Source organism: Pseudorasbora parva, chromosome 9 (genome assembly GCF_024679245.1).
Source record: "Pseudorasbora parva isolate DD20220531a chromosome 9, ASM2467924v1, whole genome shotgun sequence".
NCBI lineage: Eukaryota > Metazoa > Chordata > Actinopteri > Cypriniformes > Gobionidae > Pseudorasbora > Pseudorasbora parva.
In genome coordinates this window covers 31,299,739-31,316,246 of record NC_090180.1, presented here as the reverse complement: position 1 = coordinate 31,316,246, position 16,508 = coordinate 31,299,739, and the positions used below count along the sequence as shown (strand labels likewise).

General features: G+C 40.2%; 1 protein-coding gene across 1 annotated transcript; it reads left to right on the top strand.

Moving 5' to 3' along the window:
• The first annotated feature begins 1,361 nt into the window (after positions 1-1,361).
• LOC137088871 (pregnancy zone protein-like) lies at positions 1,362-13,600 on the top strand. The gene is made up of 34 exons (XM_067452231.1): positions 1,362-1,535; positions 3,617-3,800; positions 3,864-4,020; positions 4,108-4,160; positions 4,289-4,309; positions 4,402-4,567; positions 5,819-5,903; positions 5,978-6,086; positions 6,156-6,276; positions 6,374-6,483; positions 6,553-6,723; positions 6,797-7,021; positions 7,105-7,317; positions 7,396-7,545; positions 7,961-8,107; positions 8,193-8,268; positions 8,430-8,604; positions 8,699-8,924; positions 10,012-10,132; positions 10,204-10,325; positions 10,402-10,453; positions 10,547-10,630; positions 10,720-10,872; positions 10,980-11,055; positions 11,136-11,292; positions 11,818-11,892; positions 11,973-12,135; positions 12,207-12,391; positions 12,460-12,681; positions 12,751-12,872; positions 12,988-13,069; positions 13,156-13,239; positions 13,316-13,421; positions 13,503-13,600. The coding sequence occupies exons 1-34, from the start codon at positions 1,453-1,455 to the stop codon at positions 13,541-13,543; spliced, it is 4,317 nt and encodes a 1,438-aa protein (XP_067308332.1). The 5' UTR covers positions 1,362-1,452; the 3' UTR covers positions 13,544-13,600.
• Positions 13,601-16,508: the final 2,908 nt, after the last annotated feature.

Here is a 16,508-nt window from a genome sequence, read left to right as displayed (position 1 = left end):
CGCGAAAATCTAGTAATTTCACCACAGATGCATATCATCTAAAATATACTCTTGTTTCAAAGTCAACACATGGCTTTTTTTTTCTCAAGTAAAACAACAAAACGACACCTTACCTGGCATTTAGGTTAAAGAAGTGCCATAATGGATAGCACTCGTACTTTCTTGGAGGTGAAAAGCAAAGTTCTTTTTGACCTGCAGGATTTCTTTTAAAAGGGTGTAAAAACGAAGGAAAAGACGAGAGTCGGCTGTTTTTGAATAGACTATTGTAAGTTTCTAATTTAAAATGTTTGTGATTTAAGGCTATAAACTATGTTTAAATGTTTTGCCACTTGTGTGAGCTAAATCTAAAGTATATAAATATGAATAAATTAATTTAATAAAATGTTGTTTAAATGTAGTAGGCTAGGCTACGTAACCTGACTTCTATTAAAGAGTAATCAAAGAGGATTGGAATTCTGATGAGGCATGTTTAGTAAAAACTTTTGGATTTTAAATAAAAAATAATGAGTCAATGCTGTGTTTGTGGTATGCAACAGCGGATCAGTTTTATTAGTTTTAATAAAAAAATAGTAAAAAAAGGTAATTTATCTAAAACATACCGAACCGAACCGTGACACCAGTGTATCGTATCGAACCGAACCGTGAATTTTGTGAACCGTTACACCCCTAATATATATATATATATATATATATATATATATATATATATATATATACTGCAAACGGACTATGTGTGAAACATGGCGTTAGAGTCATCTATTCATGATCACTAATCATGATCACAGCAGTTCATAGGAGTCATTTGTTTGGACTATTACACAATAGAAAGACGTGTTTTCTCAATATTTACTGATCACACTGAAGTGCCGCTGATGTAAATCGGTAGAGGATACTATTTATATTTTATACATTGGGAATTTGGGATACACTGCTGGGGTGGCAGATGGGGTGGCAATGGACTTTCTTAGGGTGGCGGTTGCCACCCCATGCCACCCCGGTAGATCCGTTTCTGCCAGGGGGACAATAGCAGCAACAGCAAGTCCAGAGTCTCCATGCAAAAGAGACAAAAGTAGATAGTCTGAATTCAAAATGTTTTGCACTTGCTATCGCGCATATTTCACACGTACAGGTTGAGCACAAACTGTGAACTTTGGCTTTACATCGTATGCAATCTACTCCTAAAGTGTGGGTAACTTCGCTGAAATCGCACTGTATGGCCTTTGGCAACCCAGTGATTAGGCTACGGAGCTCCACCCTAAAGATGTTCTGATTGTCTGTGAGTGCTAAATCAACCTGATCCCAATTATTAAGAGTGTTTTAATAATGCTGCCATCAGTACACTGACTACAGATGATTGAGAGTTAAGCTGTAGAGCAGTGTAAATCTGTAAAGTGCCACAGGGTTTTTGGAAGAGACGGTTGACTTCTGTCTGGTTTTGGATGATTGCTCCTTATGGCTGTGAAGGAGATTTGTGTTTGGAAAGAGCTAATTTTAGCCCTTTTCCTCTTTGCTGTTGATGGACAAACATCAGGACCGTAAGTACCATGTGCTTGGGATGGTGACGTGAAGCTTTTTTTTTTTTGAACCAGTGAATCTTTCAGTCTAACTGAATCAGAAAAAGGTTAATTACTTGAATCTTTTGAAGTCAGAGGTCAATGAGGACCCCTTCTGGCGAAAGTGAGAGAAAGTGCTGTCGCAAAATGTTTTGAATTGCACCCATTGTCTTATAAGTTAAAAAAAATGGATTGCCGTAAAAATGAATGAATCTGTTAAATATATGACAACAATCTGTTCCAATGCATAATCTTAGAAACTAAATTTTGTGTTGTGAATGCGGACATTTTTCCTGTTTGTGTATATAAACTTGATACAGAATAACCCAAGTAGACCACCCACACACACACACACACACACACACACTAAACTAGTGTACAATACAAAAATTCTAACCAACCATGTGGCGCTTTTTGAATAAGAGTACGAAGCAGTCACGTGGGCGTGTGTGAAACAAAAAGCTTTGGATGTCACATGATTTTGATTGAACGAATCAAGCATCGATGCAAAGCATCACTGAAAATAGTTGCCTTTTTTTTTTAACACAAGCTTCAGAGCTTTGGTATCACTGTTAACATCACTACCATGTGCTTTAAGTGGCTCAAATAGTGCTTTTAAGTGGCTCAAATCCCCCCATCTAGCGGTGAAAAGGTATATGACCATCCAATGAATATTAGTTTCTGTTTCTCTCAATTCTGATTTCGTTTTAACTCCTACAGTGGCCGATTTAGTCCAAGATAAACATGGCTTCCAGTTCGACCTCGTCCATGGGTGTTATCGTGTGTTAATGCGAAAGGCGACGCTTGAATTTACGTGTATGTCCCTCTTTGGCTAATGTAGACTTTCAAGATGGAAGGGCAACATGGAGACCGGCACTCGAACCCCTCACCCGTTGGTTTTTTCAATGGGATATTTATAAACTTACAAGACTACTTTTTTTACTTGAAAGAAGTAAATATACATTGATGAGCACATTTTTGAGTGCTCAAAGTGTTTTTAGCTAAGAAGAAACAAAGGGTAGGATGTACTGATCCAAACTGAGCTATGAAGGTCAGACGAGTGACATTAAGCACCCAGGGTGTCAGGTAACTAGTTGAGCTCTTGACCCTTTTTACTTTAACATTACACAAAATGCTCAGATTTTATGGAAAGTTTTGTTTCAAGTCACCCTTATGTAATCAGTGTTTGCTTTAGTTGTTAATGTGTAATGGCTTGAAGTGGGTTTCTGTTCTTGTTTCCCTTTAGTGATTCTGCTTATCATGTAGCACTATTGGTTAACCACTTGATTATCTCATTAACTTCAATGTCTAATTGATTAACTCACTGTGCAGTTATACTGCAAAATTGCTTTGCGGCACCTCGCAGATAGTAGTAAACTGAACGTGTCTTCTTGACATGTGAGCTGAAATCTGAGATCATAAATTTAAAATTACGACAAACATCACACCAGAAAGTCTTTTAACCAATAACTCTCATTGAATCCCCACAGGATTACTTTATCATGTGACTGACCTGACTGGCAAGCTGACGGAAAGATTTGGTTTTAAAGTGAAACATACAAGCACCCATTTTCTCAAGTTTGTCACTGTACTGTTTCCTTGTTATTCTTTAAGAATAATAGGCCAAATTGCCCCTGAATTGGCGCTAATTCTAAACTGAAAGTAAAGTTAATTCATGGCTGCACTGTCACTGCACTGGTGAGTTTTCAGTTAATTCTGGAAGCTCAACTTCCATAGGAATTCATTGGAAGCACTCGCTTTGCTCCGCACCATGTGTGGCTGTGCACAACTTTTGTTTCAGAATCATTGATTTTAAAAGCCCCTGTCGGTGATGCTGGTATTACTGGTGTTGTCACATGTTGATTTACCTGGTGGGAATTTCCTCACTCGCATGCACATTTTCAAACTGAATTTTTAATTAATTAATTTATTTATTAAGTTGGCCATTATGAACAGACCAAGCAACTCTGTGGCAGCCTCTTTGTTAATGTCCAACCAACATGTACATGTTCTGACCTGATTCCCATTGTTCTCTGCATCTAAACTTCATGATGTTTCCACAGGTTATTCATGGTGACATTCCCTTCAGTGATTGAGTCTGGATCTGAGGCCAAATTATGCATAACCCTTCTAAATCCCCAAGAGAGTCTCACAATGACAGTTTCTCTGCTTGATGACAAAAAACGGACTACTCAACTTGTGCAGCAGGTTTCTTCTAAGCCGTTTCACAGCTGCTTTAGTTTCCAGGTCTGTTATCATGAGACATGTGGCTTTCTTGTCTGGTTTGTTGTTAACTGGATTTATTTACAGGCTCCTCAAGGAGATGGAGAATCTGTGCAGAAGCTTAAAGTGGAAGTTCAAGGGAAAGTCTTCAGAGCAACCGAAGAGAGGAAAGTCATGTTCAGACGTTACCTGCCTCTGACCTTCATCCAAACAGACAAACCCATCTATATTCCAGGACAAACGGGTGAGCAGTTCATGACCCTTGGTTGAATATTAGAGTTCTGATTATCAATGGCATGACACAATGAGCATTTGCAGCTGTCTTTTGTAGTGAATTTCAGAGTTGTCACCATGGATCCCAGATTTGTGCCTTTTGATCAGATGGTAAGACCTGACCATGAACAAATTGTAAAAAAATAAAAATAACATGCAATAAATTAGCAGTTTTGCACTCTTCAATGACTGCTGCATCAATGTTTGCTTTAAAAATGCCTATTTCTTTTTCCTTGCAGTACACTCTGGTGGTGCTGGAGGTAAGAATTTGTTCCAGTGCACGTCTTTGAATGGTGCCAATTAAGCTTTTTGCTTGTCTGCTGTTTTTCTGAGCTGTTAATTGTCTTAATAGGACAATAGTAATAACCGGATTGGTCAGTGGACAAACGTTTCCTCACCGCAGTGGATCTTGCAGCTTTCTCATGAGTTAAACCCAGAGGCTCAGATAGGGATGTACACACTAAAGGCTTTTATTGGTGACCGGATAATCTCCCAAGTTTTTGAGGTGAAAAAATATGGTAAGTTGTGTGTGTATATCAGGGGTCTCCAACACGTCGCTCGTGAGCTACCAGTAGCTTGTGGCCTGATTGGAGGTAGCTCGCCAAGACGTAGGCTACTTTGCATCTAATCAGAGTGAGCTAATTTAGACTGACTTAGAATTTTTTATTTATGAAAAAATGTCAATGTAAACATGCAAATGTAGGGTTGTCACAATTACAGGTAGGCTACTAGTACGATGTTGGTAGTGAAATTTTTAAAAAAAAATGACGATACCAGCATTTCTGTATAACCGGTTGTACCGACTCCCGAGTATATTCTGTACACGCAGCTTTCGTGTTAACCCAAGCACAGGGCTCCAAACTGTAGCAGAATATATACTAGTGTCTGTGAATATTAAACTGTAAATTACTATTTAAATATTACGCCTGCAAATTCTGCGTATCTGCGTGAATAACAGGCACAGATGCGAGGGCGCGGCAGCGCACGGCCGCCTGCGCGTGCACACACACACACTCTCGTGTCTCTGCCGTGTGTCACTATGAGGACACACAGACGCATAAACTGTCACTTCATGAGAATTTAACGTTTCATTTAAGTAAGCTGTAATATGAACTCAGACACAGACACAGGTCTTCACGGCCACCCGTCATTATAAGTTTGGTTTAATGTTGAGAAATTGACAGAATATATTTGGCTACTGTTGTAGCCTATACAGTAGATGTAACTACATCTCTATGTAATAAAAATACGTCTCTACTACTAATAATAACTTAATTATGCCGCCCTAGATGGTTCCTTATTTTCCACTTTATATTTTATGTGTAAACAATGATTACTTTTTAAACAGCATACGGCATTTAAATGTTTAAATGTATGATTTACTTATAATAATTATCATCAGAAATAATAAACGTTTTAAATTAAATTTATTTTTTTTGAATAGTAAAAAGAAAAGAAAAAAAAAACATTTTGCTGTGGTACCAAAAATGGTACTGACTACTGTAAAATGTTTATGGTATTGGTACCGACTACTGGAACTTCTACACTCTTTCAGGTGTAAAAAAAGTTTGGATTGTTGTTAATATGAGAATTATAATGCATTATTTAAGAGTTTTAAGTATTGTAGAACATGAGTAGCTCTTGGCAACTTTCATTTTTAAAAAGTAGCTCTCAAGTGAAAAAAGGTTGGAGACCCCTGGTGTATATAATGTGCAGCAGTTCAATGAATATCTGGGTTCTTAATCTAAGGAGTCTTGTTTCTGGTTTAGTTTTGCCCAAGTTTGATGTGACCATAAATACACCACAAATGTATAGCGTTGGAGATGTGGGACTGAAGGTTGAGGCTTGTGCCAAGTGAGTGAGGCTTGCATTCTCTTGTCTTGTGGTTGGTCAATTCTTGATCTTGTTCCCTGTGACTCAATTCCCAGATACACATATGGCCAACCTGTACCTGGTCAAGCGTTGGTGGAAGTGTGCCGTGCTCCATATGTTGTGGTTCCTAATGTGACCCATCGGTGTCTGAATAAAACCACAAAGGTGTGACTCCTGCTTTACAGTGGTGTCTCCTGCTTGTTCTTAAATTACATTTGACTCTCCTTCTTCCAGATGAATGCCACGGGCTGTGCCTCCCTTACTGTTGATGCGTCAGAGTTTTTCAACACCAAATTTGAATATAATATGCAAGACTCATTTCTTGTAAATGTGAATGTCACTGAGGAGGGAACAGGTGAGCTATTGGCTGATCCAAACCAACGGTACATGTATGAAGTTGATTTTTTTTTTTTTTTTTTTTTTTTTATGCAGTTTTTTTTTTTTTTTCCTAGATGTAGTGATGTCAAAATCTGCAACCGTGTCCATTACATTTGAAGTTGGCAAGGTCACGTTTGTTGATCTCTCAGATTATTTTGAACCTGGATTAATGATTAATGGAAAGGTAAATTCATCCCTGGTTGCAGAAGCCTTCATATTGGTTTCCTTTTTTAACCTTGATCATTCCTAACAGATATCAGTGTCTCGTTTCAATGGTACTCCCATTGTGAACAAAGTGGTGTATCTCCTGGATGGTAACAGCTGGCCCAACAAACTGCTGTTCAATCTGACCACAAACCAGAATGGACTGGCCACATTCTCCCTCAACACTGCTGCTCTTCCTAAAGCTGATCTCAATCTGGTGGTAGGAGTTGCTCTATTTTGTGACATGAAGATTTCTCTCTTGCAAGAAACTGTTTCTGTTCATTGTTCCCCAGGCAAGTGTGACTCCAGCAGTTGTTTATAGTTACAAATCGCCATACTTCACTACAGATAGGAGGGTTGTTCAGGTTGTCCAACCCGCTTCAGACAACCCAACATCTAGTGAACTGACTATAGTGAAGCTCGAGCAGCCGCTCAAATGTGGCGCTGTGTTTCCAGTGACTGTGACGTATTCTTTTGTTGGAGAGACTGGCGACTACAATGCTGACATCATTTATATGGTGAGTGGACGTAAGATTTATTTATTTATTAACCGCTTTTTTTTTTGTAAAGTTCATTTTATGCAACATTTGTCGTCTTTCAGGTCTTGTCCAGAGGAGTGATTGTCCTCCATGGATTTCAGAGAGTAAGCGTGAGGGCTTCTAATACTGTCACAAGTGACTCTGTGTCTTTCCAACTGTTTGTCAGTGCCACTATGGCTCCAGCAGTGCAGATTCTGGCCTACTGCGTTCTGCCCAGTGAGAATGTAGTTGCTACTAGTATGTCTTTTGAGACAGAAATGTGTTTTCAAAACCAGGTAAGATGTGCACTGGCATCTTTTGGCTTTACATGGGGAATGGTGACATGCCCTACAGTGTGTTGGTCCTTGTTTCAGGTGTCTCTGCAGTTCTCTCCTGATACAGCTGTTCCTGCAGAGGGAAATGTTCTGACTGTCTCTGCTCAAGCAGGATCGCTGTGTGGCGTCAGTGCTGTTGATCAGAGTGTCCGGATCATGGAGCCAGGAAGACGCCTGAGTGCTGAAATGGTATCCATGTTCAGCTGACTTGATTTTCTTGTTGGTTTTGATTGAAACTTGGGTATCTTTAGAATTTGAGTAATGTTGATGGCTCACTTATGTGACTGATTTGATTATAGCCGTTTTAGTTTGCATCTCTAACGGAGGCCAGCTAGTAATTCCTGTGCAAGTAAACCTCACTCTTCTGATCTCAAGAGACCCTCTAGCAACTGATGCTCGAGATTATAGCCTTTACCCTCCTTGTTAGTGTCCGACTAATACCAGACCAGAGTTTGAGCCCCGCTTGGAGAGGGCTGTTCGAACAGGAGGGGTTACACAACTAACAAGCGCTTTCAGTTTACACACTGTTAAACGCTGTAACAAACAATACACTTGGTTACATTTTCCAGAAAAGAGTGATGTTTAAACAGTTTCTTTGTCCCAGGTGTTTGACTTGCTCCCAATGCAATCGCTATCAGGTTATCCATACAGCATTGAGGATGAACCACAGTGTTTTGGTATTCAACCCCATTGGCCTGTTCATATACCTCACTACACAATTTCTACAAATCAAGCTTACACAACCTTCAAGGTACAAAACGACTCATGACCACTTAGTCACTGAATAATACAGCACCATTGACTTTAAATATGTTTTTGTCTTGTTATTCTGAAAGAGCCTGGGAATAAAGGTCGCAACAAATCTTGCTGTACGAGCCCCACCGTGCCAGCTGTATCCCAGCATCCCTGAAAGTAGGTCTATGCAGACAGGCTATTTCCATAACGTTTCTGCATGATGGTGAACTAGCCTTGACATTTTATATTAATGCCACAGGAGGAATTATGAGCCCCATGTTTATTTTGCAGACATTGACAGTTCAGAGTAAATCAGTGTAAAATTGCTTCTCTTTCAGTGGAGCTTTTTCGTGGTACTCCTGTAGACATGGTGACAGTAGAAATGACTGCTGCTCCAGTAGCAGAAATGGCGACGACACTTCCTTTTTTAGAGGAACCATCACTTTCTGCTTCTGAAGTGACCATCAGGACTTACTTTCCTGAAACCTGGCTCTGGCAGCTTTCTCAAGTTGGGTTAGTAGAGTATCTTGTTTACTCCTAAAGCTACTTGTGTTTTTTGTTGTTGTTTTTTTAAAAACACTACTTCTCCCTTTCATCTGTCCTTCAGAGCGACTGGATCCACACAAGTTCCTCTCACGGTTCCAGACACCATCACCACATGGGAGACTGAGGCATTCTGCCTGTCCTCCAAAGGTTTTGGTCTGGCACCTCCTGCTTTGCTGACGGTCTTCCAGCCCTTCTTCCTGGAGCTTTCCCTGCCATACTCAATTGTCCGTGGGGAGTCGTTTGATCTGAAGGCCACAGTCTTCAGCTATCTGTCTAAATGCATAATGGTCTGTCATGGTTTATTTTTAAATTGTATCTATTTCTATAATGTGTCAGGCCAAACTCGTCCTGTAGGGACACTGTCCTGCAGAGTTTGGCTCCAACTTGCCTCAATATACCTGCCTTGAAGACATTCATTTAGCTGGTTCAGGTGTGTTTAATTTGGCCTGTAGCTAAACCTTGAGCAAGGCGACAATGGCAAGGAACCAAAACCCCATCAGGACATGATGGAGAAAAATAAACCTTGCAAGCACCCTGACTGAGCCTGGTTTCCAGTTCTCCTCTGGCCTGTAAACAAACGGTGTATGATTTATTCTGGCTAATTAACAGGTCAGAAATCATATTGAAATATTAAAAATGTCTGGGTATTGTGCAAAAGACAAGTTTTAGTATGGCACTTTGCTTGAACAAGAATATGAATATTTGAAAGATCAGAGTCGCTGTGCCAGAGACAGATTTTATTGAGGATGATGAGCCAGTGAGGCAAATTAAGAGAAGACACCAATTGACACTGCTCGGCAGACACTCCAGGATGCGTTGGTCATGTCTGGGTGCAGGTCCACCATCCAATCTGGACACTGCCTGGATCCAGCTGACTACAGTAAAGCTCGGGATAAACAGAGACTAAAGTTAGCGTGGATGTCATTTTATGATGAAACGGTGACATGGGAAGTGTTCCAGCTGACCTAGTTAAAGCAGCCAAACAATCAGTAAATTGATTTGAATAATTTAAGTTAATGTTCTGTGTATGCCATAGTAAAGAGATGTGTTTATAGTCTAGATTTAAACAGAGAGAACGGGACTCTTTAGACATGCTTGAATTATACAGATTTCAATCAATCAGTCTTCTGAATTATGAACCAATGCCTATAATGAAAGTGTACCTTGCTTGGTTCCATTCATCCATTTGATAGTTACTTGGCATCAGACACTATGTAGCCCACTTAATTTATGGTCCTAGATTGTCAATTTGGGTCTAGAATGAGTTTGTGGAATTATTTGAATGAATCATATTGATGGTTCATTTCATGTTGGATCTGTCCCCAAATCCTACAAATGGACCTGTATAGAGAAAATGATGTGTTTCTTTGGCAGGTTAAAGTGACTCCAGCTTCCACGAACTGCACTCTTAAACCATATGGTGCTCCATATTCGTCCTGTCTTTGTGCCAATGGGAGAAAGACCTTCAAATGGGTTCTCTCAGCTTCTGTTCTTGGTCAGTTTTATACCGTCTCTTTCTAAATTTGAAGTGTGTGGTCTTGCTTACTACTTGTCTGTCACCCACAGGAACTGTCAATGTGACTGTCAATGCTTCAGCTGAGCCATCCCGGACTCGATGTGGCACTGAAGCTGTGACTGTGCCGACGAGAGGCCGCATTGACATTGTCACTCGACGTCTACTTGTCCTGGTAAGTGTTAAACTGCTTCTGGAGTTTGATCATGGAGCTCATTCTGCTTTACTGATGCGGTTTATTACTTTAATAGCCTGAAGGAGTTGAAAGGACAAACACCCAGAGTTGGTTGCTGTGTCCAAAGGGTTTGTTTGCACTCAGTGATTCTCAAACATTCTTCCTGGACAGCCAAACATTAGCCTAGTGCTCAATGCTGATCCTTTCTGTTCGGTCTACAGGAAATGTTCTTTCTGAAGATGTGACTCTGACACGTCCAAAAAATGTGGTTCAGGGATCAGCCAGATGCTCTGTTTCAGTCATTGGTAAAGTGTTTCATTGAGGAGAAACTGACAGGGGATATTTAGTAGAATAACGTTGTTTATGATGTGGCTTTATGCTTATCCTCTTGTAGGGGATATAATGGGTCGTGCACTAAAGAATCTAGATGGGTTGTTACAGAATATGATTGTTCTTGCTCCCAATATTTACATCCTGCTGTACCTGAAGGTCACGGGGCAACTCACTGCAGCCATTAGAGAGACTGCCATGGGCTACCTTCAGAGTGGTATGGATTACCAAATAAACTTGAAATAGTCCTGATCTTCTTATTGGTGTGTCAGACTGTGTAACTCTTGTCCTGATCAATTTACATTTGGCTTTTGACCTAATCAGGATACCAACGAGAACTGAACTACAGACACAATGATGGCTCATTCAGCACCTTTGGTTATGATGAATCCAATACATGGTGAGTTTCATGCTGTGTATAATCTTTCACCAGCGGTTTGTATGCTCAGTTTGTGACTACTACATGCTCTCCATGGCCAGGTTGACTGCTTTTGTCCTGAGGTCCTTTGGTCTAGCGAGGCAATTTATCTTCATAGATCCAAATGTCCTGCAGACTGCAAAGGGCTGGTTGATCAGCACGCAGGGTTCAGAAGGCTGTTTTATGCAGCAGGGAACTTTGCACCACAATGACATGAAGGTACATTACATGTTTCTCAATGTGCTCCAACTAGAGCTGCACAATAATCGTTAAAAGATTGTGCTTTCTATTCAAACACCCATGTTATCTTATTTGTAAGTGACATCAGTTCCGCTGTTTATTAATAATGGTGGTCTTCACGTCGTAAGCTTGAGCAACGTGTAGATTTTCACAGCTCATGTTAATGAATGACCGAGTTGGGGCGTCATGCTCCTGATGTGGACTCTCATTCATTGATAAGGGCACCAAAAAAGCAGGTTGCTCACTCTGACACTTGTTACGTGAAACTGGTTTCAAACCAAATACTTTAGGGACTTTAAAGTATAATCACATATGTTCTCGCTGACGCTGATCCAGAGAGAGCAGCTGTCATGCAAATGTATAGATAAGCAGCTTCAGTCTTTTCAACCACACATTTTGAACATGTACTGGAATAAAGAATAACGATTTTTGAATTGTGCAGTTCTAACCAATGAACTTGGTGTGAGACCGGTTTTCTAAATCATATTTGCTGGTATGTTTTAGGGTGGAGTTGGAGATGGTGTGACCATGACTGCCTATGTTGTTGCATCGCTGCTTGAACTAGGTGTCCCTGTCACGGTAAAAACATCTCCAGTAGTTCAATGAGCTCCTTGCAAATTACCTTCCTGTTCTGACTTGTCTATCTTTTTTGCTTTCAGGATCCCATCCTAACCAACGCTCTGTCCTGCTTGAGGCCTGTTGTTGGGAGCCTGGGAAATACTTACGCCATGTCTCTGCTGGCCTACACCTTCAGTCTTGCTGGAGAGACCACCAGTCGATCACAGCTTTTAACTGCCTTGAACAAAAGAGCCATTTCTGAAGGTGAAATTTACCATCTTCTTGTTTGAGCGGTTCAGTTTTGTCATCAACTTTCTTTCCTTCCTTCTCTTTAGGCACTAAGCTCCACTGGTCTCAGACCACATCTGGTGATACTCTGGCAGTGGAGATCAGCGCTTATGTGCTGCTAGCGGTTCTTACTGAACGGCCTCTTACGACGACTACTCTGGGCTATGCTAACCGCATTGTCAACTGGCTAGTGACCCAGCAGAATCCTTATGGAGGCTTCTCCTCCACCCAGGTGCATCTGACTACCAAACATGAGCGCAATCATTTGAGCGGAACTTTTAATCTGGTTCTTGTTTTCAGGACACAGTGGTGGCTCTTCATGCACTGTCTGTGTACGCTGCTCAAGTGTTCAGCTTGGACGGCTCCAGCACTGTTACAATCCAGTCATCAGTGATAAGGGGTGACTCTTATAGCTTCACCGTGAATCAGGAAAACAGGCTGCTGTATCAGGAGAAGCCGCTGAAGAATGTTGCTGGCAAATATAGTGTTAAAGCATCAGGATCCACTTGTGTGTCTGTGCAGGTTTGTATTTTCAGCCTTTACAGTTTCTGCTGCACATCAAAATCTTACTGTGCTTTATTTGTACTATAGGTTGCATGTTTCTACAACATCCCAACACCCATTAAAGAGGCCAAAACACTGAGTGTCGACGCGACAGTGACTGGAAACTGCCAACCACTTGGGGCCAGTCTCCTATTGAATTTCACAGTGAAGTAAGAACACCTTTGACTTTGTCCTGAAACCAGCTAATTTTTTTTTCTCTTAAAAAAAAGGAAGCTGTGTTCTTGATCCTGTTGGCTAAACCTCTTTTTCCCACATCACACTCAGATACAACGGTGTAAAAGCAAGCACTAACATGGTTATCGTGGACATTAAGCTCCTGTCAGGCTTCACCGCAGATGCATCACCGGTTCGTGGGTTTAAGTGTTTAGTCCCAATATGCTTGATGTGACTCCGGTGTAATGGTGTCTGTAAATTATGGTCTCTTCCCCTCAGCTTGGTTCTCCACCCCAATCGTTTGCCCCGCTAGTGGAGCGAGTTGATGCTGATGATGATCATGTCCTAGTGTATCTGAAAGAGGTGAGGCTGTACACTGGGTATATTCACTAGCTGGAAGCTTGTGTTTGTGCTGCTGTTTATTGCGTCTGTCTTGCAGGTTCCCAAAGGAGTCCCCATGAGTTACACTCTTCAGCTGAACCAGGTCCTTCCAGTGAATAATCTCAAGCCAGCGGTCATCAATGTTTACGACTACTATCAGACGAGTACGCTTTAATCCCTAATCATGCTTTGCTCTGACTGAATTCACTGACCGTGATTGATCTCATTTGACGGTCCTCTTTCAGGTGACTCGTTTGAGAGGAGCTACACGTCTCCCTGTCCATGATTCTATACCGTACTGGCTGCGAGAAACATCACTTGAATAAAAACATTCTTACAGTCAGTCCTTTTGTTTTGTCTTCTATGACCTCTTAGAACATGACTTGGTTGATAACAGCCACTGAACATTTAAAAAATCTCAAACAAGTTGGTAAAAGTCTGAACTTCAGACTGCAACTAAATATTCTTGCAACTCACCTGGGGCCTAATGGGGCCTAAGATGCAGTTATGCCTTAAAGCGATGACATTTCCTCCATTCTAGACAGGAGGAGATTCCCCAGATCTGAATCCCATCACACGTGTAACATTGAACTTGTAAATTGTTGTGGGTGAAGCCAAAATTTATACATGATGCCTGTATAACATTTAAGAACAACACAATGATTATAGTCTTATATAAACCAGACTACAGCTGACGTGTGGAACATACAGAAAAAATCTTAATTTATGTAAACTGCAACAGATTTTACTCTTATTTAGAGAAATAAGTATTCTCAGTGGCAGCTGTTACTGTACAAATAAATGCATTTCCTCCTCCTTCCTCCTCAAAGATGAAACCAAATAAATTCACAATTACATTCTGAAGAGTTTTGTTGCAAAACAAGATATATCCATTTTGAGAAATGTTGGTTATTTGACATTATGTAAGACATCAACAGTCAAGTTGTACATTTTTGTACATTAAACTATTACTTGAGCTCAGTGTAGGCCAGGGACACTATTCTTCAAATCCAGGATAATTTTAATTTAATTTTATGTCCATAAATAGTTCATAAATAAGTCAAAAACCATGCCAAACTGCAACATATTTATCTTAACATTGTCAAACATCTTAAATTGGTTAAAAAACAATACATCATAAATATATGGAATAGTATATACAAAGATTGATTAATAAGATTCCGAGTTAGTTTTGGCCAGAACATACCTAATTTTTTTTTTTTTTTTTTTGCAAAACGCTATATATCCACCATAGGCTATAGTATTCTACTGTAATACCATTACGAAAAGCGTGTGTGTTATGACACAGACCAACGTTACTTCGCAGTCGCACGATGACCAAGATAAATCTTTCTATGTTTTCGCTCCCCTGAATGTCTTGCCCGTTTGGTCTTCTCCCTTTGATGATTTTCTTAAGATGCCTTCCTGACCGGCTCCAATCCGTCATCGAAATCCATAAAGTAAAGCTTGACTCTGAAGCTTTGATTCTCTGACTGACAGACAGCTGTTGATCAGTGACATAGCCTATATGTGACTGACAGCTCGCCTACAGTATAAACAATTAAATGGTAAACCTTTTTTGGTTAGCCTATTGAATCCTCTTTTTAAAAATATGTTTTTTGTTTTGCTATTATCGTTAAATCACTGAGCAAACTCGGAGCACTTCACCGGCGGTGACTCTCTCCTCGCGTGACATCCTGAGCTAGCGCAGCATCCTGAACGTTCTTTATCGCACTTTGTAAAGAAACTGGGTTGGCGGATATCGCGTTTTGTGAAAAAATACATTTTGTAGGAGGCTTAAAATGTACATTTTTAAATCTTATTAATGGCAGCAATTCACACATTGATTAAGGTACATCTAAACAGTGATTTCCAATAATAAAATCTGTAAACTCCACCTGTTTGGCCCAACGTAGGAATCCAACAGCTGGTCGAAGGAATAATGTGTGCTCGTCTTTTCAGGCGCTTCTATAAAGGACACTGTAATTTATTGAAGTGTGAAGATCCAATTTTAAATCTGACTCCATGTTTTAATTTAATCTGACTCTAATTGTATGTATTGTTTCCTTGAGTTTGTTACGTGTATAAAGTACGGCTGATCGTATGATGAGTTGTGATTTAATTTAGATCTTTGATCTCCCTGAGTATCTCTACTTCTCACTATCTTCGCTCATCAAGGGACCCGATATCTCTTAGATATCTGTTTCGCGAATTACATTCTCAAACACAGACGGGCCAGTTCTGATATTTGTCAGAGGATTGCAGAGTGAATATTTTACCTTTAAGTTCTTGCGCCTGCTTACTCATCTTAAAGCGTAATGGGAATAATAATCACAGGAACTGCAACTTGCTAATACAGTGATAGTCAGAAATCAGATTATCCCTAATGCTGTGCTCCATGCTCCATACATTGAGTCCTACGGTTTGATCTATCCTGAGACAACGCCTGCGGAAATACCAGACTCTGATTGATCATACTAAAAGAAGCGGCCTTAGAATAATACAAGATTAATCAAAGTTAATGTTTATTTAGCCAGGCAAAAACATCAAAATATAGTCAAATTAAAAGACAATGATACACAACTGATCAGCATACAATGTTACTCAAGTATAAAATAGTATAAACATAGTTTCAACGAGTCATCATTTACCTGGCTATAGAGACACACCGGAACAGTGTGGGAAGTTCTGGATACAGATGTTTCCCTGAGCGGTTTGCTCCTTCCCCTTAAATACTCAACCAGTTCAAAGAACAATAAACATTTAGCACCCAAATATTTATGCAGATCTTGGTTCTTTTCTCAGACCCAAATGGTCCCACCTATCCTTGAGGCCTGACTGCAAATGTTTATCAAAAGATCTTTATGAGCATCTCCCCACACCAGAGAAACAAACCCAGTTGTCCTTCTTTTACGACCTGTTTTACTAGTGCTGGAATGTCACCAGTTCCACTGATGTGAGGATGAAACCTGTTTTACCAATCACACCAAAAGTATTTATATTGACCATACAGAAACAGCTTGTGGCAGTATCTGTGAGATTTGCATGTTTGTGTGACCCAGAGGGCGAGAGGGTCATATCTCTCATATCTCTGAGGAAATAGGACCAGGTGCAGTCTTGTATTCAGAGTGACGTTTTATTGTCTTTATTACAGCTTTAATCCCTTGAGTTTGTTCTCAGGTGAAATCCATTCTTACAAATCTAAATGTCAAAAAATGGCGTTTATCGCGTTTTGCAACTGAACTCTTCAA

Bases quoted from the DNA above. Each gene is read 5' to 3' on its own strand.
- LOC137088871 (XM_067452231.1), top strand. From the start codon at position 1,453: ATGGCTGTGAAGGAGATTTGTGTTTGGAAAGAGCTAATTTTAGCCCTT. The intron at 1,536-3,616 runs GTAAGTACCATG...ATGTTTCCACAG, and splicing joins GATGGACAAACATCAGGACC to GTTATTCATGGTGACATTCC. The intron at 12,682-12,750 runs GTTTGTATTTTC...TTTGTACTATAG, and splicing joins CCACTTGTGTGTCTGTGCAG to GTTGCATGTTTCTACAACAT.